The 23,685-nt window shown below is 48.6% G+C and overlaps 2 protein-coding genes and 1 long non-coding RNA gene across 4 annotated transcripts in view; 2 read left to right on the top strand and 1 right to left on the bottom strand.

Moving 5' to 3' along the window:
* Nucleotides 1-6,490: 6,490 nt before the first annotated feature.
* On the bottom strand, nucleotides 6,491-20,893 carry LOC135368346 (protein obstructor-E-like). Its single transcript, XM_064601552.1, has 5 exons — nucleotides 20,742-20,893; nucleotides 8,141-8,350; nucleotides 7,890-8,078; nucleotides 7,599-7,797; nucleotides 6,491-6,806 (listed from the first exon to the last, which is right to left on the bottom strand). Exons 1-5 carry the CDS (start codon nucleotides 20,782-20,784, stop codon nucleotides 6,707-6,709), a joined length of 741 nt encoding a protein of 246 aa, XP_064457622.1. The 5' UTR covers nucleotides 20,785-20,893; the 3' UTR covers nucleotides 6,491-6,706.
* The window catches only part of LOC135368338 (uncharacterized), a 66,442-nt gene continuing 50,750 nt past the window's right edge, over nucleotides 7,994-23,685 (top strand). Inside the window, exon 1 of one of the 2 annotated variants that reach the window (XM_064601539.1) lies at nucleotides 7,994-8,177. In XM_064601539.1, coding sequence (XP_064457609.1) covers nucleotides 8,124-8,177 — 54 coding nt within the window. In that variant the 5' untranslated portion in view covers nucleotides 7,994-8,123. The remainder of the gene's footprint in view (nucleotides 8,178-23,685) is intronic. The other variant, XM_064601540.1, reaches the window with a different exon arrangement.
* LOC135368350 (uncharacterized) lies at nucleotides 18,683-22,133 on the top strand. The gene is made up of 2 exons (XR_010414760.1): nucleotides 18,683-18,758; nucleotides 20,652-22,133. It is a non-coding gene; the product is annotated as an uncharacterized LOC135368350 (long non-coding RNA).

Below are 23,685 nucleotides of genomic sequence, written 5' to 3'. Positions count from 1 at the left end.
GTGACACTATTAAAATCTTCTGTTTAACACTCTGTTCCACTGCTCCTTGAACCCACAATCACGCACCCCACCTGTCCAGCGTCACGAGCTCGGCTGCCGAGCTCGGCTGTCGTCTGCTACTGAAGCGACTCACCTTCGCGAGGCACACACGCTAGCGGTGGGTGAAGAAGAGGCGTGCGAAGACAACTATAGTAAGTGCACTTTAACTATAGAGAAACAATACGCGCATACAGACAACGTCACTGCCGCTGCCGAAACAGCGCACGGCGAATTGCCTTCTGGTGGAAGAACACACAATTTGCTGAGCACGATTTCAGGTGCATTAGTCTCATTCTGATGCTAGGAACCCCTCTACACGTTGCATTTGTGCATTTTTCTTCTGGATGTCGTCACCTGCACTGCTCTGCTGGCAAGCATCGACTTCTCATTTGTTTAATTCATATTGCCTTTTTAATTCTTTTCAGAATTGAAGGAATGGGGGTATACGTTTATTACGTTGAAGGAATGGAATATATGGGCGCTGCCAAGCCATTCCAGGAATGGGAATTGAACATAGCTCCAAGGAATTGGAAGAGGAATGTAATTAGCACATATATCCATTCCTCGGAATGGAATTGGACTGGAATGGGCTACCTAATTCCACAGCCCTGTACTGCGTATGTGTGTGCTGTCCAAAGAAATGTCACTTCTGCGCAGAACATACCGGATACATCTACAAAGTTTCACGTGCTCTTTCTGTATTTTTTTTGTCTTTTGTATCGTCTTACCAGGTGTGGGAAAGCTGCAGAACTGCGTCTGCACGAAGATGGACGCAAGACGACAACGTTCGATCCAGGTCCCATGGAATCCTGGAAGGTCTCCTGCAGCGAACTATACTTTGAGCAGACTCTGCTCCGATTTAGCGGCACGCAGCCCTAAGGCCTAAACCCATTTCACTCGTTGTTGTCTGCGGCAAACCTTTACGTACAGAGGACGTAATCAATATTCATATTCAATATTCATGTGACACATCCTTTATTTCTTGGTGGTAACTTTGAGTTGAGTTTGCTTGTGGTTGTCGAACGATAGAAAATGAGATACGCACGCATGAAAGACTGCAGCACCTCGGTAGCAGCAGCAAAGAGATCTGCAGCACCTCGGTACGCTGAAGAATTCAAGTCATGAACTCCATCTAAAGTAACAGGCTGAACTCAACCGAAGCGAAAATTAGGAAGCAGCATGTTGCCCATTCCTCTCAAACTGACGCACGCTTTGAACCTCTCACATGCTCTCCCCCCCTTTTTTTTTTTCTTTTTCAGCATGATCAGCTTTGACCGACGGTTACAGCCAGGTAGACGAACGACAAACCTGTGCCTTCATCGCCCTTCAACACCCATCCACCTTCCGTCCAACTTCGTCAGCACCGGCCCATGCTCCTTCTCAAACCGACGAGCACCGACCGGCGCTCCTTGTCGAGAAGACGAACGACAATGTACCTTCATCGCTGTCCGACACCTATCCACGCTCTTTCCAGCTTCGTCAGCACCGACCGACACACTTTGCACAGCAGAAGCACGAATATCCTGTATATAACTTCGTCAGCACCGACTGGCTCTCCTTCGCGAGCGGACGAACGAAAACCTTTACCTTGATCGTGCTCCAACACCCATCCACGCTCTTTCAGCTTCGTCAGCACCGACCGGCGCTCCTTGCCGAGAAGACGAACGACAATGTACCTTCATCGCTGTCCGACACCTATCCACGCTCTTTCCAGCTTCGTCAGCACCGACCGACACACTTTGCACAGCAGAAGCACGAATATCCTGTATATAACTTCGTCAGCACCGACTGGCTCTCCTTCGCGAGCGGACGAACGAAAACCTTTACCTTGATCGTGCTCCAACACCCATCCACGCTCTTTCAGCTTCGTCAGCACCGACCGGCGCTCCTTGCCGAGAAGACGAACGACAATGTACCTTCATCGCTGTCCGACACCTATCCACGCTCTTTCCAGCTTCGTCAGCACCGACCGACACACTTTGCACAGCAGAAGCACGAATATCCTGTATATAACTTCGTCAGCACCGACTGGCTCTCCTTCGCGAGCGGACGAACGAAAACCTTTACCTTGATCGTGCTCCAACACCCATCCACGCTCTTTCAGCTTCGTCAGCACCGACCGGCGCTCCTTGCCGAGAAGACGAACGACAATGTACCTTCATCGCTGTCCGACACCTGTCCACGCTCTTTCCAGCTTCGTCAGCACCGACCGACACACTTTGCACAGCAGAAGCACGAATATCCTGTATATAACTTCGTCAGCACCGACTGGCTCTCCTTCGCGAGCGGACGAACGAAAACCTTTACCTTGATCGTGCTCCAACACCCATCCACGCTCTTTCAGCTTCGTCAGCACCGACCGGCGCTCCTTGCCGAGAAGACGAACGACAATGTACCTTCATCGCTGTCCGACACCTATCCACGCTCTTTCCAGCTTCGTCAGCACCGACCGACACACTTTGCACAGCAGAAGCACGAATATCCTGTATATAACTTCGTCAGCACCGACTGGCTCTCCTTCGCGAGCGGACGAACGAAAACCTTTACCTTGATCGTGCTCCAACACCCATCCACGCTCTTTCAGCTTCGTCAGCACCGACCGGCGCTCCTTGCCGAGAAGACGAACGACAATGTACCTTCATCGCTGTCCGACACCTATCCACGCTCTTTCCAGCTTCGTCAGCACCGACCGACACACTTTGCACAGCAGAAGCACGAATATCCTGTATATAACTTCGTCAGCACCGACTGGCTCTCCTTCGCGAGCGGACGAACGAAAACCTTTACCTTGATCGTGCTCCAACACCCATCCACGCTCTTTCAGCTTCGTCAGCACCGACCGACGCTCCTTGCCGAGCAGACGGACGACAAACGGGTCCGATTTTCAACTTTCACATAACGATCGTTATAGTTATCGTTATATTTAAAGGTCGCGCGCTCCAAAGCCGCTTTGACAGGCTCGCGCGAGATCTCGTGGCGAGTCACGGGCCGAAGTGATGCATTTGACGCGCGTTACGGGATAACGATAAGTTGAAGATCAGGCCCGACCTGCAACTGATCGTTATCCCGTACTGCGCCTTATCCAACTTCGTTAGCACCGACCAACGCGACCGGCCGACTCCCCTTGCCGAGCAGACGGACGACCAACATGTACCTTCATCGCCCGCCCACGTCCTTTCCAACTTCGTCAGCACCGACCGACGCTCCTTGCCGAGCGGATGAACGACAATCATGTACCTTCATCGCGCTTCAGAACCCATCCACGCTCTTTCAAACTTCGTCAACACCGACCGACGCTCCTTGTCGAGCGGGCGAGCTTCATCGCACTTCGGCATCCATCCACGCTCTTTCCAAATTCGTCAGCACCGACGAACGCTCCTTGCCGACCAGACGGACGACAAACCTGTACCTTCATCGCGCTTCAACACCTATTCACACTCTTTCCAACTTTGTCAGCACCGGCCGACGCTCTTTGCAGAGCGGAGGAACGACAAACATGTACCTTCATCGCGCTTCAGCACCCATTCACACTCTTTCCTACTTCGTCAGCACCGACCGGCTCTTCTTGTCGGGCACACGGACGACAAACATGTACCTTCATCGCGATTCAGTGCCCATACACGCTCTCTCCAACTTCGTCAGTATCTATCGACGCTCCCTGCTGAGCGGATGAACGACAATCCTGTACCTTCATCGCACTTCAGCACCCATCCACGCTCTTTCAAACTTCGTCAACACCGACCGACGCTCCTTGTCGAGCGGACGAGCTTCATCGCACTTCGGCATCCATCCACGCTCTTTCCAACTTCGTCAGCACCGACGAACGCTCCTTGCCGAGCAGACGGACGACAAACATGTACCTTCATCGCGCTTCAGCACCCATTCACACTCTTTCCTACTTCGTCAGCACCGACCGGCTCTTCTTGTCGGGCACACGGACGACAAACATGTACCTTCATCGCGATTCAGTGCCCATACACGCTCTTTCCAACTTCGTCAGTACCTATCGACGCTCCCTGCTGAGCGGGCGAACGACAAACCTGTAACCTCACCGTGCTTCAACAACGGTCCACGATCTTTCCAACTTCGTCAGCACCGACTGATGTCCCTTGCTGAGAGGATGGACGAAAAACTTTACCTTCATCGCGCTTCGACACCCATCCACACTCTTCCCAACTTTGTCAGCACCTATCGACTCTCCTTGACAAGGAGACGAACGACAAACCTGTACCCTCACAGTACTTCAACACACATCCACGCTCTTTCCAACTACGTCAGCACCGACCAACGCTCCTAGCCGAGCAGACGGACGAAAAACCTTTACTTTCATCGCGCTTCAACAACGATCCGCGCTCTTTCAAACTTCGTCAGCACCGACCGACGCACCTTGCCTAACGGACGAACGACAAACCTTCATCGCGCTTCAACGCCTATCTATGCTCTTTGCGACTTCATCAGCACCGACCGGGTCTCCTTACCGAGCAGACGGACGACCAACACTTCATCGCGCTTCAGCGCCCATCCACGCTCTTTCCAACTTCGCCAACACCAACCGACGCTCCTTGCCGAGCAGACTTGCGACAAACCTGCATCTTCATCACGCTTCAGTACCCATCCACGCAGATTCGAAATTCGCCAGCACCGCACTGACCGACGACGCTCCTTGCCGAGCATACAAACGACAAACTTGTACCTTCATCGCGCTTCAAGAAATATCCACGCTCTTTCCACCTTCGTCAGCACCGACTGACTCTTTTTGCAAAGCAGACAAACGACAAACCTATTCCTTATCATCGCGCTACAGAACCTCATCCACGCTCTTTCCAACATCGTCAGCACCAACGCACGCTCATTGCCGTGCAGACGGGCGACAGACCTGTACCTTCATCGCGCTTCAACACCCATCCACGCTCTTTCCAACTTCGTCAGCACCGACCGACTCCCCTTGCCGAGCAGACAACCGACAAACCTGAACGTTCATCGAGCTTCAACTCCCATTCACGCCCTCCCCAACTTCGTCAGCACTGACAGACTCTCCCTGCAAAGCAGACGAACAACAATCCTGTGCCTTCATCGCGCCTCAACACCCTATCGTGCTCTTTCGAACTTCGTCAGCACCGACCGACGCTCTTTGCAGAGCAGACGAACGACAAACCTGTATCTTCATCGCACTTCAACACCCATTCACACTCCTTCCGACTTTGTCAGCACCGACAGACTCTTCTTGTCGAGCAGACGGACGACAAACCTCTGTACCTTCATAGCTCTTCAACGCCCTACTGCGCTCTTTCCAACTTCGTCAGCACCGTCCAATGCTCCTTGCCAAGCCTAAGGTACAGCTTGCGACATGCCTGTCTGCAACCGACAGCTTGCGGTCTATCCTGTCTGAAATCTACAGGTGGTGCAAGAATGTATCTTCCGACTAGTACGGCATGCTATCCAGTACTTGTCTTGCAACGGCTGTAGATTCCAAGCTGGATAAACTTCAAGATGTCGATTCCAGGTAAGTATGTCGCAAGCTGTAGATATACTCTACACATGTGCAGACTTCTACCTTGCATGGCTAATGCCGTGCAGATTGACTCCAGATATGTTAGACAGTGTAAATAACGTAATAGATAGACGTAATAGATAAACGTTGTGTAAATAACGAGAATAGATATCTTTTAGGTCTGGGATATGTTTTGTATGTCAGGTGTGGTGACGGTAACAGATTTTCTTTACCTATGGTGGCAAACGCTTCGCTGTAGTGAATATAGGGTTCGAAACATAAAATTGCGTGCAGTAAGCGAAATTCGTACGCGTCATCATGTATATATCTCTCTCTCGTACGCGTGAGCATGCATGTCCTGCACTTAGTTATAAGACTGAACACCAGACGTCCTGCCCGCTTTACAGGCATAAAGGGGTTCTGTTTAGAGGCATATTTCTGACGAAAAATGTCTCTCAATGCGCCCACTGCGCAGGCATTCGTCGCCCAGCGTTGTCAAGTTTCGGGCCACTCGCTGCAGGCAGCTATGACGGTCAGATAATGCTTTTCATGAAACTCTGCAAGGCAGGTCTGCAAGTGGTTATGGCATGTCCAGTATGTGGCCCCTCCGCCTAAAAATTGTCTGCAAAACGTTGGAAGCGGTGAGTTGATCTCAGCAATGTTGAGATCCTAATTTGCAGGTGCACCGGCAACATTTAATGACACCTTAACACAGTGTGAAAATACTCCAAAACTCTTTCGTTAACACAGTGTTCCAAGCACACTTTTATATTATCACACAAACAACTTGTGCTTTCCTCTACGCAGATGCAGACGCACGAGGACTGCTCCGTTACAGCAGTGCGACATGTTGGCTTGCTCGCAGAAATATATATATATATATCTATATATATTCTGAACTGTTCCTCAAGGCCGACAACACGTGATGTGCGTGCAACTTATTTAATACGAGCCTGCACGTCAGGAGGATAAATTTTAATGCAACTGATCATAATGGAGATGAAGACTTGCAGTGACATAGCATGCGTCTGCAACAACCCCTCTGGATTGCTGTAAATAGACGCGGATGTTATTTCATTTTCTCGGCGATGATTCTCTACACGGTTTCTCTTGATGACTGATGGTAGCTTTGAGATGAGAGATGATATTTGAAGGGAAATTCGGAGTTACGTGATCCTAGTTGTCGTCAGCATGACTCGATTGACGTCCCGATGGCTTCTTCGGACTCTGGGCCTTCTTAAGGTTCTTCACGTCTAGGTCTCCATAGTAGTTTTCGCTACAAAATGAAACAGACATGTTTTAGCATGTTACGCAATACTGCATGTGTATGCAATGCGTCTTTAGCGAGTTTAGTACATCGGAGGAACTCTACGAAAACGATACGATAAAGAAAGTCACTCACTTCAAAGAAGCAAGGCGATGGGCTTCTCAATCACATTAGGCAGTTTAAAGAGAACGTAGAAGCTTCGTGATACACGTTTATGAAAACATGATAAGCCAATCGCCTGACTCCTATGGAGTGGCTGACGTCACGTTGCTGACACCCGATTGATTGACAGCGATACGGAATCGGAACGCGCTTACGGTTTCGTAAAACTCCCTATTTTCGGAAACGTTATCATGGGCACTCCCAAATCTACTATGACTCCCTAATACGGTTGAAGTTCCCTACACGGTTGGCTACGAGGTTTCGTAACAGTTACACACAGATGCGTCAAGTCGTGTCCAAGTGTGCTGTCTTTTGTCCTGTAACATATGCTCTTCACTTTTTTTTTTCTTTTCCGTGCGAGTAGGTGTTTATTTAGTTCGTACGATTTTTCGCCGTACTTGTATTTTTATGCAGTCAAACTTTGTTGTCACCAGCGCCTGTTGGCATTTGTAAACCTTGAAGACCTGTTTGTATGCTATTTGGATAATGATACGCTAGTGCAGGTGACGCTCGAATTATTGTTTAAGGCGTACATGGCGTCATGCCTACACGTGCGCCTTCTGACGCACCGATTACCCGTTGGCTAACAGTAGGTCTTCACTACGTTACGCTTTTACCATCCACTACACTTCTACTCACCATCCCTGAACATTCTCTGGGTCATCGCACTGCAGAGAGTCCACGTTGAAGACAGTGCCCAAGCTGCAGCCATAAGGCCTGGCCTGACCTTCAATGCACACGTAGAATTTACGGCAGTCAGTTGGATGGGCGTGACGCGTGAAGACACCTGGCTGATCAACATCGGCAGGGTCAGGGCAGACGAATCCCTCGGCAACCTCTGCAACAAAGCGGGAGACGTTTAAGCTGCGTGTGGGTGAACCGGCGGTGAAAGTATTTCTACGGGTATAGCATCGAAAGTGTCGGGCTCACCGCGTTGGTCGCAACGGTCGACAAGGTCAGCCCAGACACAGACGCGTTGGTCGTTGTCGTAGGCGAGGCCAGGGGGACACTCGTACCGAGAACTCTCACCGTTCCAGCAAGAGAAGAACACGCGGCAGTTGTGGGTGTCGGGGAAGATGCCGTACAGGCGTGGACAGTTGGGAGTGCTGATCGGAGGCTCTAGAGAGGGCAAAGAAACAGCCACGTAAAGAAGGGGCACGGAAGATGAACCCAGAACTCACCGAGGTCGGTCCTGTCGCCGCAGGTCACGGAGAATGGGTAAGCGCAGTTCTCCCGCAGTGGGTCGACGTCGTCGAAGACGAGACCATTGCCGCAGGTCTTCAGACTAGCGGTACCATTACTGCAAGCGTAGTACTTGTCACAGCTCTTGTGGTGGGGATAGAAGCCGAACTGCTCGGGGCATTCATAGTCTGCGGCCCGTTGAGCGGAACCTACGAAGGCACGAAACTATCATCATGACATTGTCCTTCAAGAAAGGTTCAAAGGCAGAAAATCAGACTAGAAAAGACGATCGCAGGAAAATAGGTATAGTACTATACTCCGAGACAACATAGGAGAACATAGGAGGCACAGTCAATGAGGTATATCTCCGCCAGCGGACAATTTAGTCGGAAAATGTAGTGTAGTACCAAAGCCACTTGTGCGCGCAAGTGGCCATGGTAGTACATAGAGAGTGGGGCATACGGGAAGATGGCGGACGCGAGGCTGACGGGCAAGCAGATTCACGTGTTTTGCTAACGCGAATGTTTTTATGTATTTGCTTTAAAAGTATGCAAATGTGCTCCAAGTACATAGTCCATAGGGTGTGTCCGCAACATGATGGGCCAGCGTGTCAGAAACGAAATGACGTCACCGCACCACGACGTCACAACATCACGTTGTACAGTGGATACTACCTATCACATCACAGATACACGCGTGACATCACAGCAGCTGCAGCACCGCCAACGGCCGGCGCGGTAGTTAATCGGAGCGCAGGGAGAGGGAAATAAACTCTAGCTGTGCGCCTGCCGCCATTATACCAAGCTCCTCGCAATGGAGCTGCAAAGTGCGCACGCCATTAGTATTAACCAGTCGGGAGTATTAACCAGTAGTATAGCAGTCGGGTCTCCTCAAAAACTGTACAACCACTTTCGTCATCACTCGACGATTAAGAACTCGGGCGTCCGAACTTTCCCACACATGGAATGAACGCGGCAGTAACATCAGTATAAAGCAAACGCCTGCTATCTCTTTCTTAGCCTCACCGCTCATTACTTTCCTCCTTGAAATAACAAAGGGCTACTGAACTTTGTCTCGGGTCGACAGAGGTGTATATCTCGCCGGCCTCTCATGGTCCGCAAAAAAGCCTTGCCGTGTGAAATACTCGCGGAATTCAACGTCGAAATGGTGCTGCCGTGAAGAATATACATTACAATTCGTTCCCGAAGGATCCACCCCGTAAAGCAACTCTCCTTTTGTGGGTCACTGCTTGAAACAGCAACGTCGTCTGCTGCACCGCAGTTCACGCTTTCTTTTCGAGCAAGGTGAGTGTCCTCCGGCAAGTCGACCTACATTAGGCACGTAAATGAGTAAGCTACGAGGGAACGGATATAAATACGCGTTAAAGTGCGACTCCGTTCGTAAAAAAACACACACAGGCGGGGCGGTGCTTCAAAAGGTACTTTTCCTCTCGCAACCGTTTGAGTGGGCAAGGTTCCTGGTTAGTCGACATGATTGAGAGCAATTTATTTCTTGGTTGGCAGTTGGTATCCCCTTTTACACTACAACGACTACTTTTGGCCGATGAACTTTTAATTAGCACGGTCAAAGTATGAGGATGCTCAGGCCGTCCTCAGGAATGCTGACAAGGATGCGTAATGCAGAGAATGGGGCTCACTCTAGCAACCTGATGCCTGTCTGCGTTATTTTGCATGGTCCTTAACGACAAATGATGGTACAATGCCCTATGCTATCCATGGAAATCCATCCAAAGGAAATCCATGCAGCGTTATGGCCTTACAGAGCATAACATGTCCGAGAGCATAGAGCCAAAAACCCTGCAGACATCTAGGGCTTCTCCACCAATTTCGTCCCCAAGCTCTCAAACACGCAGCGGCCCAAGCAACGCCAATCACCGAGCAACGGCCCCGTCAACGTCGTCTGCGAGTGGTTCGTCGGAACTGTCAACTATAATGCTCCAACTTACCAGTCAATACCATCAACTCATTAACGCAATTAACATCACGAAAGTCGCCAAAGTAAATCCTAGTCCCAAAGCCTCGAAGTCTTCTCCAACACAGAGATCTCTCCCCAATTTTTCAATGTCTTGAGACTTCAAAGAGAAAGTTCCATTCCAATGTGCCTCTTCTCTGGTATGTCGTGCACAAGTCATTTTTCTTTTCTCTTTACTTCCACGCTGATAAACGCAAGACACCCTGTGGAACGCTACGTAGATAAACGGCGCTGCTGGCAAGGGCGCAAAGATTGCCTGCAGGAGTGTAACGAGGGGCCCCCCCGACTCAACCAGCGCAGACTCTCCGCACAAAAAAAATGTTGGAACGAAGGATGAATGACGGTGAAATCAATCATGGTACACCGCGGTCAGACGGGGTGTCGGCACTGACCCAATTTGACAGAGGGCGGCTTCCATGTGCACCTTCAACCACTTTGCAGGACATCCAGTTGAAAACGAGGAGATTGCAGGAAAGAAGAAGAAAAGCAGGCGGCACCGTCGTTTCGCCCCACATAAAAAGTGGATGACGTACATTCTTGTTTGGCTACATCCCAAACCGGGAGTCATTGAAACTTTTGACACAGCGTGTGATCACTTCTCACGTTCAAAGTCACGTCGGGAATGAGGCTGTCCTCGTTCGGATGGCCATCGCCGTGCTCATGGGGTTATGCATACACGCATCGTCTACAGCGGGCACAGTGTATAGAGTGAGTGTAGTACCGTATGTTCAAGTGCGTATACAATGCTTGTACGCCTCATGAGTATCAAGTGTTTAGCGTACGACACAGACTTCTCGAATCCGAGATTGATTCTCAGCGGACAGTGTGTATACCTGACACATTCCTACGATGAAAACCGGAGTTTATTATTTCCTCGTAATTTCGAAGTTCTCCGGAGATAATTTGTTATAAGTGACATCCTAAATTCGGCTCCCCAAAAGCTACGACAGACGAATGTCTGCACAGTTCCGCACGAAGTCTGCCCAGGACGCATACTAAGCCCCCTGTCTCCCACTCCTTCCTGCTGTCCTGACTCCATCTGTCCACGTCTGTACGGCGCTCATCGACACAGTTACTTCGCAGTGCTAACACGAAATTAAAAGATAGAAGCAATAGGCACACCTAGGGGCATTTAAAGTGGCACTGATGTCCAAAACGTTACGCTTCCCCTCTCCTTCTCAAGAAGTGCGACAATTATGCAGAAATGACTCAGATTGGTCTCCTCAAAACAAGCTCCCGCTATATGATTGGACAAATCGTTTGAAGAGACCAATGAGAGCCCGCTCCGCATTGTCGACCTTCTTGAGAAGGAGAGGGAGGGAGAAAGCGTAAGCTGCGGTTTCTCTCGCTCATAAATCACAAACGAGGCAACGAATGAATCGCGTTCCTTTTGCATTGCTGTCAAGGAAACGGTATATTTCATTCAGCGATGAGAGCACTTTAGCGCCCATTCTAAGGGGCCAGCACCTCCATATATTTTTCTTCCTGCAGCCACCTCGACCCTCATCTTTTTCTTTTTTTAGATGCTCGGCGGCAATAGTGTCAGAGCTTTCTTCACCCTTACGGGCTTGTTATCCGCTCTCGTCACTGGAGCACAGAATAAGTTTCCTCAAACTCTTTCAGTTGCTGCTATCCTCTCGCCATAGCCCAGATGAACTCTCGAGAAAGATTGCGATCACACTTTGTCGCAGGTGAACCTGTCACGTAACAACCCCTCTATCATCGTCATCGTGAACAACAACGTAACAGCTGAACAACAGCCGTTAAGTAATTCACGGAAATAGTGGGTACACTCGTGGCAGCATAAAGTGCTACTGCGTTCCCCGTGGCATCGGAGTGCCCCACTTTCACGCCATAAAACGACTCGCTTGTGCCACGTAAATTGTCCCGGGTCCACCCCGTAGAGGGCGGACATCCAACCCGCGCAAGACCCTTCGGCGACGTCGCTCTGACAGTGGCTCGTGGCGGCGTCAGGTATGCGGGACAACGCTGGCGGAAAATGGACGCCATTCTCTGCCCACGTCATGCGGAACAAAGTGTTTCCGAAGTCGTTTTCCCGGTACAGTTGGCACGACCTGTGGAGTGTGATAATGAATCAAAGTCAGTGGAACTTCTGCGCGTTTGGCGAGAGAAATAAGGTTTTGCCTGGTTCGCGAGTATACGTATTAGATAAGAGTATGGCGTCTGGTATTTTGTTGGTGACCTGGTGTTTTATGGCCCAGCAGCGGCAACAAGAGGACAAATAGTGCCGTCACACATGACTGGCTGGCACACTGTCCGCGCAGAAGTCCTACGCCATAATGAATAGTCGGTCATAGGAGAGGTGTTAGTAATGTCGTGACATCCCAATCCTCAACCTCAAGTTGTCACGACTGTAGATTTTTAAATGATTCTGAAGCAAGACACGGAGGGTACATGGGTCAAGCACGCAGCTGTACACATCACAGGCATCGCAACTGAACATACTGTACTGCAAGAAGGGGAGTGAATGATGACCTGTTTTTTGTTTGTTCTTTTTTTCTTTTTTCGTGAAATGAAACTTGTGTTGGAAGTAAGAGCTCGTCCCATCTCGTCCTTGCTTATTCGTGTTTGCGTCTACTTCCCGCGCTGTTCATGTCTACGGTGCACTCCGAGAGATACCCTAATCCAAATCATATTAAACGATGCAGAACATAACAGAAAGACACAATGAACAAGTTAAAGCAATCCAATCTAATTCAATAGGTCATGGACGTGACTGATGACTGCGTTTTCAAAGAAGTAAAAGGTAAGCTCCACATTCAAGCGTACGCCTTCCGCGCGTTTACAAATTTCGTAGCCGTGCTGACTCTAATAACGCCACTGTTGCGTTTGTGACGGACCGTGGACAACGACGAGGATGGACACGCGCCTGGAGCACTCGCTCCCCAGTTCCGCCACCGGCGCGGCCATGGAGGTAGGACACCGGCATCGCCTGTGTGTGGCATACCATCATCGCCGGTCGGAGCTCATGTAGAGCAACCCCACCACCTCTACATTTGGTGACCCGAACCACGAACACCATGTTCGGCGTAATTCGGCCACTCACCATCCTAAATTTTTCGTTCAAAGACAGGCACCGAAGGGCCACACTTTTGATATCACTCATTAGCACATTATTGTTAGTCCCACTACATAACCAACAACAACAGGTGACGCTGAGTTGGGTAGATAATCAACAGCGTTTCTGCCAGTGACGGGTCCGCGCGACGCGTGGGTACAACGCCAGACGCGACATTTGTCAAGCCTACAACATAATTCCCACATAGCCCACTCCGTAACGAGGATGGAGAAGGGAGCGAATGAATGCAAGGAATGTTTCTGCATCACGGCCAGGTCGAGCTAACAAAATCATCTAGTCTTTCCACCTGAGGCTATTGCATTTCCTTTTCATGAAAAGACCAGACACTGCAGTCACGCAGAAATCGATGAGGTAACGCACGGGTGACGTAACCTAGTTCAAATTTCAGCACGCAAGGCCTCAAGAAAGACGCTGTCCTTCCGGACAAGGCGACCGGCGTATGGCATGATGTCGGCTGCTTCAGGGGAAAGTTCGCGAGCGATGCTCGTAGCTGTTCTTCGAAATTCCTTGACGAGGTCGGAGAGAATTCTGCTCAATAATCGCCTTATTTCGACCTTGTCACAGTCCTTAGCCGAGATTTGTTACCTCTAGGATGCAAAGGTTGTTCTGGCACGATTCCATAAACACGGGATCATCTTAGTCGGTGTATAAGCTCTTCATAAGGTGATGACAATGACTGATAATTCGTGGATTTACGTAAACCAGAAAACTATATGGTCATAAAATGATGCAGGGGTAAAAGCTGAAATTATATACTGAATACTAGACATTTGAAGCCTATGGCGAGCATTCACTATGTATGACCTATGGCGTTGTACCCTAAGCACTTTATTCCGGTTAACACTCTTATTCAATTTCCTCCATGATAGCATAGATAGCCTCGTCCGACAAGGTTGTCTTCCGCATAGATCCGCACGATTCGAAACTTTGGTGAAACGATGTCGGAACTCTTAATCCTTTCGATGAACTGCTGACAAGGGAGGAGGTGATAGTCCTTTCATTGAGTGTGAAACGGATGGAGATTACGACGAGTACCTGATGTCGTATTTGGACCATCTCGGAGGAAGCTTCTCACTGAACAACTGATAATCCACAATCAACAAGTCAGTTTAATTAAAGGAAAGACAGTTCATCAAAACAGTAACAACAGGAGTGGAACCCGAACCCACACACACTCCCGTTTGCGGGCCACTGCATGCAACTGAACATCGTATGATATTATTATCATCATCATCATCACGTATCTGCTGTTGTCATTGGACGTCGTGTGCGCTCACTTTTTTTTTGATTGCGTGTTAGCGCCGCGAAGCAACTGTGGCTATGAGAGGCGTACAGACCTGGACAGATGGAGAAAGGACAGCAGGGAGAAGTGGGGACAGGGAGGTTAGTATGCGTGCTGGGCCGACTTCACGGGGAACTGTGCCGACATTCGTCTGGAAAGTCTTCGGCCATGCCGCTCGTGCTCATACTTCTGCGGCTCGTCGGCCCTCACCTGCTACTGCGCTAGAATTTATTGAACACATGCGTCATCTGAACAGTACCCTATAGGTAGATCTATAGGGTGTTTTCACATGACGTCAAACGAACGCGTTTGGCTGCCATGGCGGTGGTCACTTTTTTCGGCGCAGCTGCCGAGATTATTTAGCATTTGCTCAAAAACGAAGCCTCGAATGGCGTTTTGAAATCCGGCCGCGTCCATAGCCTTCTTTTATTCCGAAGACACCTCGTCATTGCCGTTCTCACATTTTGGAGTTGGAGTTGGACGGACTAAAAATAATACGGAGAGGTTGAACTTGTCACCGGACAAGTTCTGCTACTCCGAGAAAACAAAACAAAAGAAAAAAAAAGGAAAAGAGAGATGACTAGGCTAGGCTGTACGGCGCAGTGTTCACGGGCACATGACCGTCAGAGGATCGCGCCACAGAGGAACCAGGGCTACACGTACAGATGAAGTAGTACTGAACATCAAGAGAACAACTTCCTTCTCACATTTTCCTTTATGAAAACTATGGCTGTCGCATTGAAAAAATAGCGCAGTTTGCCATCTTTCAATGCCGCCAGCACAAAAAGTGACCACCAGTGGGAGGAGCTTACGAGGATGCCAGGTCACTGCCACGTCACAATGTGACGTAGGTGAAAGCTCCCTATAGGTATATCTATATTTCCAGGATATTTCGCCATCGGTTATTCAAACTTTACCCTACAACATATTCCACGTCGACGATCGCGTAATATATGTACCAGACGTAGGGCGCACGTGACAGCTGCCGTCTAACACACGGAAGGATATCTCCTTTTGCCTTTCAAAGATGCCCATTAACATATCCGGTAGGACTGATTCTCGCTCCTGTATCATCTGCTGGCCCACATCGAAGGAAGCACGGAAGTTCAAAATGGGAACGCGATTCCCCCTTCAGTTATCGTCGGCCATAGTGCACCATGTTTCGCCTTTCTAATTTGGCCTCTTAAGTAACTCTCTCCCCCATCTTAAGTAACAAGAAGTGCGGTTTCCTGAAAGGTGACTGTGTGATCACAGAAGGAAACTGCGCGGTTATTTTCGTGAGGCCGCTTAAATTCAGGACGTTACTCGCATCAGGTTGCAATCTCGTGATCTTCAGTTTAGTAAAGCCTGCACGATTCGAGTGAAAGAAGGACCCGTGCATCCTTGCCCTCCGGTCATGTCAGTCATCCACCATACCCAACGATTCTTAGGAGTAACCATTTTTTCAGTAAAATGACACTGTCTCCTTCTGTAGCATCATTATGGCGTGTTGCACACGCAAATAAATAAATAAAATAATACAAAAATTCGTGTCGTTACGTCGCGAGACAACTATGATCCTGAGTGACGCCACAGCGGTCGATCTCCAAACGAAACGGTCCAAGTTGCAAGCGTCCTTGGTCGGGATCGAGCCAACAACCTTAGGAGCAGTAGGCGGACACGCTAGCAGCTCATACACCGAGCTTCGGTAGGCAAATAAAAACGAAACAGAAGAGTGTAGCACAGCAGTCTTACGGAACGAGATATATATCGACAACAAGCCGCTAGAGAAACCCATCTTGCTACAGGTATACTCAATCTAAGAAATATTTCACAAGCAGTAACGGATTTCGGACTTGAGGCTCTCTAGCCCTTCCTCCTCCTCCCCTTCCCGAAATGTAGCCGGCTATGTAGGAGAGGAGCCACTTCTTCACAGGCGGCTCAGGGAGATTCGCTAATCGGTTAGTGCAGCGTCACCTTCACGAGGAACCTCAGCCGCACCTTCACCGCCGGTCTTCGTTTTGGGCAACCAAATCACTCGAGGGCCGACAAGGGTACTGGAACCACTGTTATACCTGAAACCTGCAGGGGGACCACAGTGGGCGCTTATCCAGTCTTCCACCTGCTTCGCGATGGTTGCGCTCAGCACTTCTCTCCCTCTGGAGCGAGGCCACGGGTGGAGGAATTCGTCAGCGCATACTCAACGGATCGACTCACCGCGGGCAAGACTGGCCAGAAGTCACCTAGATATCACAGTGTCCGTCATGCGCAGTGATACTGGTCAGCGGGTCCCCCCACTCCTACCTACTCCCCTACGAGGTCCCAGACCCCACCAAAAAACATTCCTGGCTACAGCCTGGTTCGGTGCCGCGATAGTGGCACTTGATGTCCGGTAGAGCAATGAAGACAGAAAGTATTTCTTCGTGCAGACATGAGGTTCAGTGGAGTTACTTATCGATAAAACACGCGGGCAGAGAAGGAGGACAGCTAGATTTCGGATGTCCAAATGCGCAAGTAGAAAGTAAAAAGAAAAAAAAAGAAAGAAAAAGAGCAGATTCGGATGTCACTGCACTCCAATGAAAGACGAGCAGCGCTCACCTTTTCGCATCGCTTGTTTTGTAATGCTTTTGGCACGTTAGGTCCATCACGCCGTACACGCCTACACCGAGAAAATATGGAGCAAGTGTTTTCGGCGCGGTATCAGGGTTTGATGGCTGCCAGACAGGAAAAGCCGTCGCGGTCCAGTTCGCGAACCAGATCGGAATAACGAACTTTTCAAGGTCAGAGAAGCTTCGCCAATGGCCTTTCTCAGCGAGCCCTTCATTTTATATTTTTCTCGTTCCTCGACGCGTTCGGAAAGCCGTCTGTTTACGGTCTGCTGGTGCGCTGCTCTTGAACTGTCGCGACCACGCTAGCAGCTCTATCGAGTTATCTTCTGCGCTGAATGAAGGGAAACCAATTATACGTAACATGTGTAGGGCGACGGGACGAGCGACCACGCGAATAAAACGTGTTCACAGGCGTTTTCAGGCTCTTTTCCGTATGTTTTCGCACGACAAATAAAGCTGACTGAAAGTGGAATCACGCTGGAAACTCTTCCACTATTTACTCTGTCTGTTCTGTACTAACAAACACGCACACGCAGGACGATAATTTCGTAACGACGTTGTAGCTTACAATAATTCCAAGTGAAACAGCAATGTAGGACACAGAAATTGCGAATTATGTCACATAGGCAGTGGCGTCACTTGAGGAGGGGGGGGGGGGGGGTAAGGGGTGACGGGTGACGCGACAGCAGGGGTGACACACCGCACCAGTACCGCCGCTTCGAGTCTCTTGCTCTGCGGCGCAATGACACCAAAACGAACATGAGCGAGCACATGATCTTTCCTTTTTTCATTCTTTTGGCTTGTGGCCTGATATTGTTATTTGTTGTGTATCTTCCTGATATGGCAAGGGATCCATTATTGGGGGTGGGGGTGACGGAGTGATCGCCCATAGCGGGTGACGCATAACGCATCCCCTAACGAGTAGCGCATACCCTAGCGACGCCACTGCACATAGCCTTGGCTTCACCAACGCTGGCTAAATTTAAACAGAGATCAAGGGTTGTTAAAACTTGAAGTTACCTCTCAAATCTTTTTTGTTCTTTCTTTACAAGCGCTAGTTGGTGGCACGATAAATGTTTCAGTGACAATAACTCCGTTTATTGAAGCAGAGTTAAGCGTTAAATTCGAGTCAAGGGCCGTTGATCTCCCCCAACAACACCGAATATCCTCTGGATGTACGATTAATGTCCTAACGGATTCGTACATCCAGAGGATATTCGGTGTTCTTGAGGTACGGTTCAAATGTTAATCGGCGAGGGTGAAACCGTGATATAGTAAGCTAAAGTCATCGGGTAACCATCTATTTCATCAAACGAAGACGCCACGTGCGGGCAGTTCATAAAGCAAAAACGCCTCTCTAGTGTGCAATCACACCCCGACTACAGCGCAAAGTTACGCTGTAGCAAAAGTTACCAGGTAGGAAAACTTACCCGAAAACAAAGTTATCCGACAGCAAAAGATACAAGACAATAGAGTTATGTACCGAAGGCTTATCAAAACACGAACACAACATCACACAAAACCTACGCGCAGCAAAAATACTACATATCTTATTCGCTTTCTTTCGAAACACGCACTTAATGTCAACGCCAACCCCGCGATATAAAATATGGGACACTTCGGCTGCTATGCCCTCGCACTCAACAAATCAGCATGTAAGCAAAATTTCTTTTCTTCCGATATACTTCCAAATACCTTCGTGTTGTAGAGCGAATATCTCAGCGCCAATCCAAATACCTCCCAGATTCTTTCGCCGACCTTCGCGGTATTCTAATCTCGAATAAACAGCCTTCGATTCTTTCGTCGGTTGTCCAAATTTTTCTTCTCGATCGCAACTTGCGATAAAATAGTCCGGCCACACCCTTGCTGGAAGATTTGACCGTTCTCAATGCAACCTTACAACACAGTTGTAATCGCCTCTCGCGTGCTGAAGCAACTGGAGGGCAGGGTATACACCCATGATATCTCGGAGGTTCTAGAATTCGGTTCGCGCGTTCTGTCCGTCGTCGGTACACGCAAGACGTCGTGATGCTATCGACGCATTAACATCTTTGTTTTTTCCTCGTATTTCAGAAGACTTTCATTAACGTGAGATTGAGCACAAGAGCAAAAACCATAGGGGAGTAAAGACAGAAAAGTATGTATAGACACGTAATAATTATGCGGCATCTCTGGGAGTCGCATTTGCGGCGCGGTGGGTTCGCAACACTGACGCAAAAAAACGCACGAATACCATTACGCATCCTGAAGTGCTGAGGGCAAGAAGGCAATTAAACGAGAGACGCCTACGTTTCGTAGTGTGACACAAAACTGAGCTATCATTCATGGCGTTACATCATACAAGATACATCATACACCGGACAAGGTGTGTGTTCAAGGTGTACTATAGCGAGACCCTTGTTCTGCTTTCACACTTTTCACCACCGCGTTTCATTGGATTTGCAACAGTTCGGGGAGTTGTATGCTTGATGGGGGGAGGGTCGCTCTGTAGCTTCCTTTTTCGTGCGAGAGGTTGGTTCAGGCTGGGAGTATCATATTCGTCGGATGACGCGTTGAATTTCTTCGTTTCTTCTTTTTTTTTTTCTTTCACAATTAAATTCAAGTCAAACCAGTAATATTGGGTATGCAGTTCGAATTACGGCAAGTCGGATGTCACTTGTTATTCCTTAATATAATAGTGTTGTTCCTTTCGTTGATCTAAACGGAGTGTTCGTACAATTTGTGCTCACAAACGTTCGCGATTACTTCTATAGGGTATTCCAAAAATCTCGGACACCAAGGCTGTTGTGAATGTTAATTTCGAGGCAAGACCCTGTTCTGAATGCAAGAAAGAAAAAAAAACTTGATAAACATGGATACTAGCATAAACATAACTAACAATTCACTTTTGCATAAATCGTAACAGTCACTCTACTTTGGCATCCTCCTTTCTTTTTTTTTCTTCAGTAATGCCGCGATTGAATTCCAAAGACCTTGCAGAATCTTAACTGCTTCTTTCATAAGATGGCTACGTCAAGAGCTATACCTCGCGTCATTGCAATTATTGTATCACAGTGATATTTTACCATGGCTATATTGATTCGGAATACAAGGAGTGTGATGTAATCGTTTAAACGTGATAACATATGATCCATTAAAATATTATACCATTTTGGCTGTCGCGCTGCAAATGGTACGGATGACGGACGAATAGTGCCGTCAGTAGGAGTTACTATCCGGTGGAAAAGGGTACCATTGCAAGTAAGCTATAACGAAAACAAGACACGCCGATTCACGTAGAATGTATGGTTAATGAAGCGCGGACGCGGGCTCGCTCTAACACCCGGTATGTGATACGTATCGGTGCTCCCGAGGATAAAAACGAAACTAGTAATCAATTTCAGATAATAATATCTGATAAGCCCCTCACACAGATGCACACACTCTGAATCTGCCTGCACTGCGTACACACAGAAGAAACAGCGACACATAAAAAAAAAATGATCGCACGAATTGATCACTTCACGCCGTAAGAGATAACCCTATCTGATCTCCCGACGTATCCACAGGACCAGCGACGGTACAGCACCTCCGATAAGGATTAGCATATTGGAGCTCCGGAAGTGAAACTTGTCCTGGACGCTTGCTAACCCACTCACCGAGTCCGACGAGACAGACGACGAGAGCGAGCACGCAGAGCATGTTGGGTTTGGTGATCCTCCAGCAACCACTGTACGCATGAAGGCGGCACTGGCCGCCTTTTCATACCGGTTCACTTTCCGACTTACCCTCAAAACCGGGACAGCGCCGCCTAGGCCTCCCTTGCAGCCACGTGGACCGACAGGAAGGGACGCGGCTTTCGCCGATCACGTGCAGATAAGATGGGCCAGAAACTATCGACCACCGAGATCTTCGGCGATTATTAAATAACTCTGCATCACAACAAACATCCAACGAATCAACTGTCAAATATGTGTTGCTGTTACCGTTTATTACTGTTAATGTTACAGTTTGTGAGGGTGTGCTGTTTTGCCGTTGCGACCATAACCAAGACGTTTATCATTGTTCCGTTGATTGATTGTGTTCATAAAAGGGAAGATGTAGGTTGAAGTCTAATATGAAGTGTAATGGTATCGACATTGATTCCTTTGTTGCGAACCACCAAGTGAGTTGGATACTGGATGCTCATCTAGCATAAAGTGAAAAGGCATGCTCCACCACGCCGCTGAGTTGTTTCGAGGAGTGATTGAGTTGTATTTGATGAACATTGTATTTTTACATATTTGATGTTTGATTTGTAGGATACTGTTCAAACCAGCTAGTTGAGTTATACCTATGAAGTGTACGATTTTTTTTTTTTACATACATTACATGTATCCCCTCCACAGTCATGATCTACACTGCTTATAATCAGTGGCGTATCTAGGGTGTGGCAGGTGTGGGCAGGTGCCATGGGCGCCAGGTGAATAGGGGCGCCATTATGTGGTTGGGTGTGAATGTGCCAGGTCGGGCACTCAACCTGGCACATTCATAAATCATCTAAAGCACCCGCTATTAGAGAGGTTGTACTGTGAAACCTAGTTCGGACCACACGAAAACGCATTCCCAAAGACATCATGTTAACCATGCTGCCATGGGCGCAGGTAGCTCTAGATACGCCACTGCTTATAATTACATGCAACATTCGAATGAACCTTGTAAGGCTCGCTCAAGTTGAGAGGAATTGCAACCATGACCAACTAGACCATGGTTTAGGGGTTATGGTCCAACTGGAAGATGAATTTTGACACTTACAGGATTGGCGATGACGGCAGTCAGAAAAATACAGAGATTCGCTGTGGTCGTACAGGTTCTTATAAAGGTCGCAGGACCTCACCCATCGTTTCCTAAGCCTCTGCCAAAGGTCACAGCGTAACTTTTGCGAGTTCATAAGCGTGCGAATCGTATTTAGGTATCCATCGAAAGTGGCCTTTGTGGCGAAGGATTTGGCAGTCTAGACTGGACGTCAGTGTCATTTGTGTATTCGTTGCTAGTAAAACACGTCCTCTGTCCGTCCGTGTTTCTTCTCGTTTGTTACCGTGTTACTCAACCAACACGCTCTGCATCCTCTCGTCCTCCAACTTGCTCGACTAACACTGACTTCACGGAGACACTGTGCGGAGACACACGTCACGTGATCGATTCTAAAATGCACATGGATATTAAAGTTCTGCAATAGATGCCGTTAAATCGGATGGATTGTAGAAATGGACGAGCTCAGTAAATGTAACTTTGCTCTGAGTGTAGCGCAAGGTTACTGGCATGAAAGGGAGGGAAGGGTAAGAAGAGGCGTAAGCGTGGGATGCCTACACCCATAGGGTTTTGTGACTCTTGACTCTGCGAATTGCCAGGAAAACAAGGAGCTACAGTGAGTAGTACAAAACAACTCTTCTCCGTCAAGTTGACTGAACTGTCAGTGACCGTACCTTCTCATCATATGCATCCATAATAACAATCATTTACTCCTACGATCATATAGTACATATTTTTCATACCCGATTCCACAACAGTCTTTGCTCAGAACGGAACATCGACCGGATACGAGGAAAATAAAGTCGTGCTGTACTTCCGTAAGGATTAGTGCACAACGCGATATCGTGGCCGCAAAATAAAGGCCAACGATACAGTCCTTCGCCCTAATACGAACAAATCCCAATAAGTAGCATGCCTTCTGCCTTCGAAGATGAAGAAATCATCGCACATCCGAAGTCTCCATCAGCTGGCGGGATTCCAGAAACTGTACTTCAATGCAATCGCCGGAATGTCGCTTCGCGTGCACGAATACCAAGAACAGTCCGCAACATTGGCATGCGAACTGTGTCTGGATTAATACGTCCCGTTTCTCGAAAGTACAAGGCCACTGTGATGTGCGCCACATGTACGGCTTTCGCTGCCCTTCTACTGTTACGGAGAAAGTCACCAGTCCGGATAGGCGGGTTTTTCGATGCAGGACCACGGCGGCGAACTGCAAGGCCTTCTCCACGAAGACGGAGTACCATCTTCGTCTACCTATAACACGCTGGCTGCCTCACAAGTCGCCGATATTGTTTCGTTTGAGGGATCGTTTGTCCGCAGAGCCGAAAGAGTAATTTGTGAAACGGTGGTTGTGCTCGTTTATTTGTCAGCGCTGATTGAATCCAACGGAAGTTGCAAATGCTAGACTATTCGTCAGTCTCAAAGTCTGTACTGCTCTGTGCGAAATCAGGGTGTTTCAAAAACGAGTTTTGCTGCATGCATTTCTTCGTCGACCGCTGCTATTTGAAGAGTAGATTGCGACGAGTGTCGCATAAATACGATTGGAAATGATGAATAGCACGCGTGCAAGAGCAGATCACGCTTATTTCGACTGCGTCCAACGACTGTGGTCCTGAACGTGAAGCCTGGGTCACGTCATTTGAGAAGCGACCTTCTAATGTCGATAAGATGCCAGAAAGAGGAAATACCTTGTCGTCGCCATGGAAGCGCAGTGCCTGCCATGCAACAAAGCATCCCAATAAAAAAGAAAAAAGGACGGCCTGGAAACGTCAGCTGGATGCTTCAAGCGTCCGCAGATGCAGCCATGTG

Source organism: Ornithodoros turicata, chromosome 9 (genome assembly GCF_037126465.1).
Source record: "Ornithodoros turicata isolate Travis chromosome 9, ASM3712646v1, whole genome shotgun sequence".
Classification (NCBI taxonomy): domain Eukaryota; kingdom Metazoa; phylum Arthropoda; class Arachnida; order Ixodida; family Argasidae; genus Ornithodoros; species Ornithodoros turicata.
The sequence above is the reverse complement of the archived record's forward strand: the minus strand, read 5'-3'. Positions and strand labels throughout refer to the sequence as shown.

Excerpts from the sequence above, each read along its gene's own strand:
- LOC135368346 (XM_064601552.1), bottom strand. The coding sequence starts at position 20,784 with ATGCTCTGCGTGCTCGCTCTCGTCGTCTGTCTCGTCGGACTCG. Across the intron at positions 7,798-7,889 it reads CGACCGTTGCGACCAACGCG|AGGTTGCCGAGGGATTCGTC; the intron begins GTGAGCCCGACA and ends GCTTTGTTGCAG. Across the intron at positions 6,807-7,598 it reads CCAGAGAATGTTCAGGGATG|CGAAAACTACTATGGAGACC; the intron begins GTGAGTAGAAGT and ends TTCATTTTGTAG.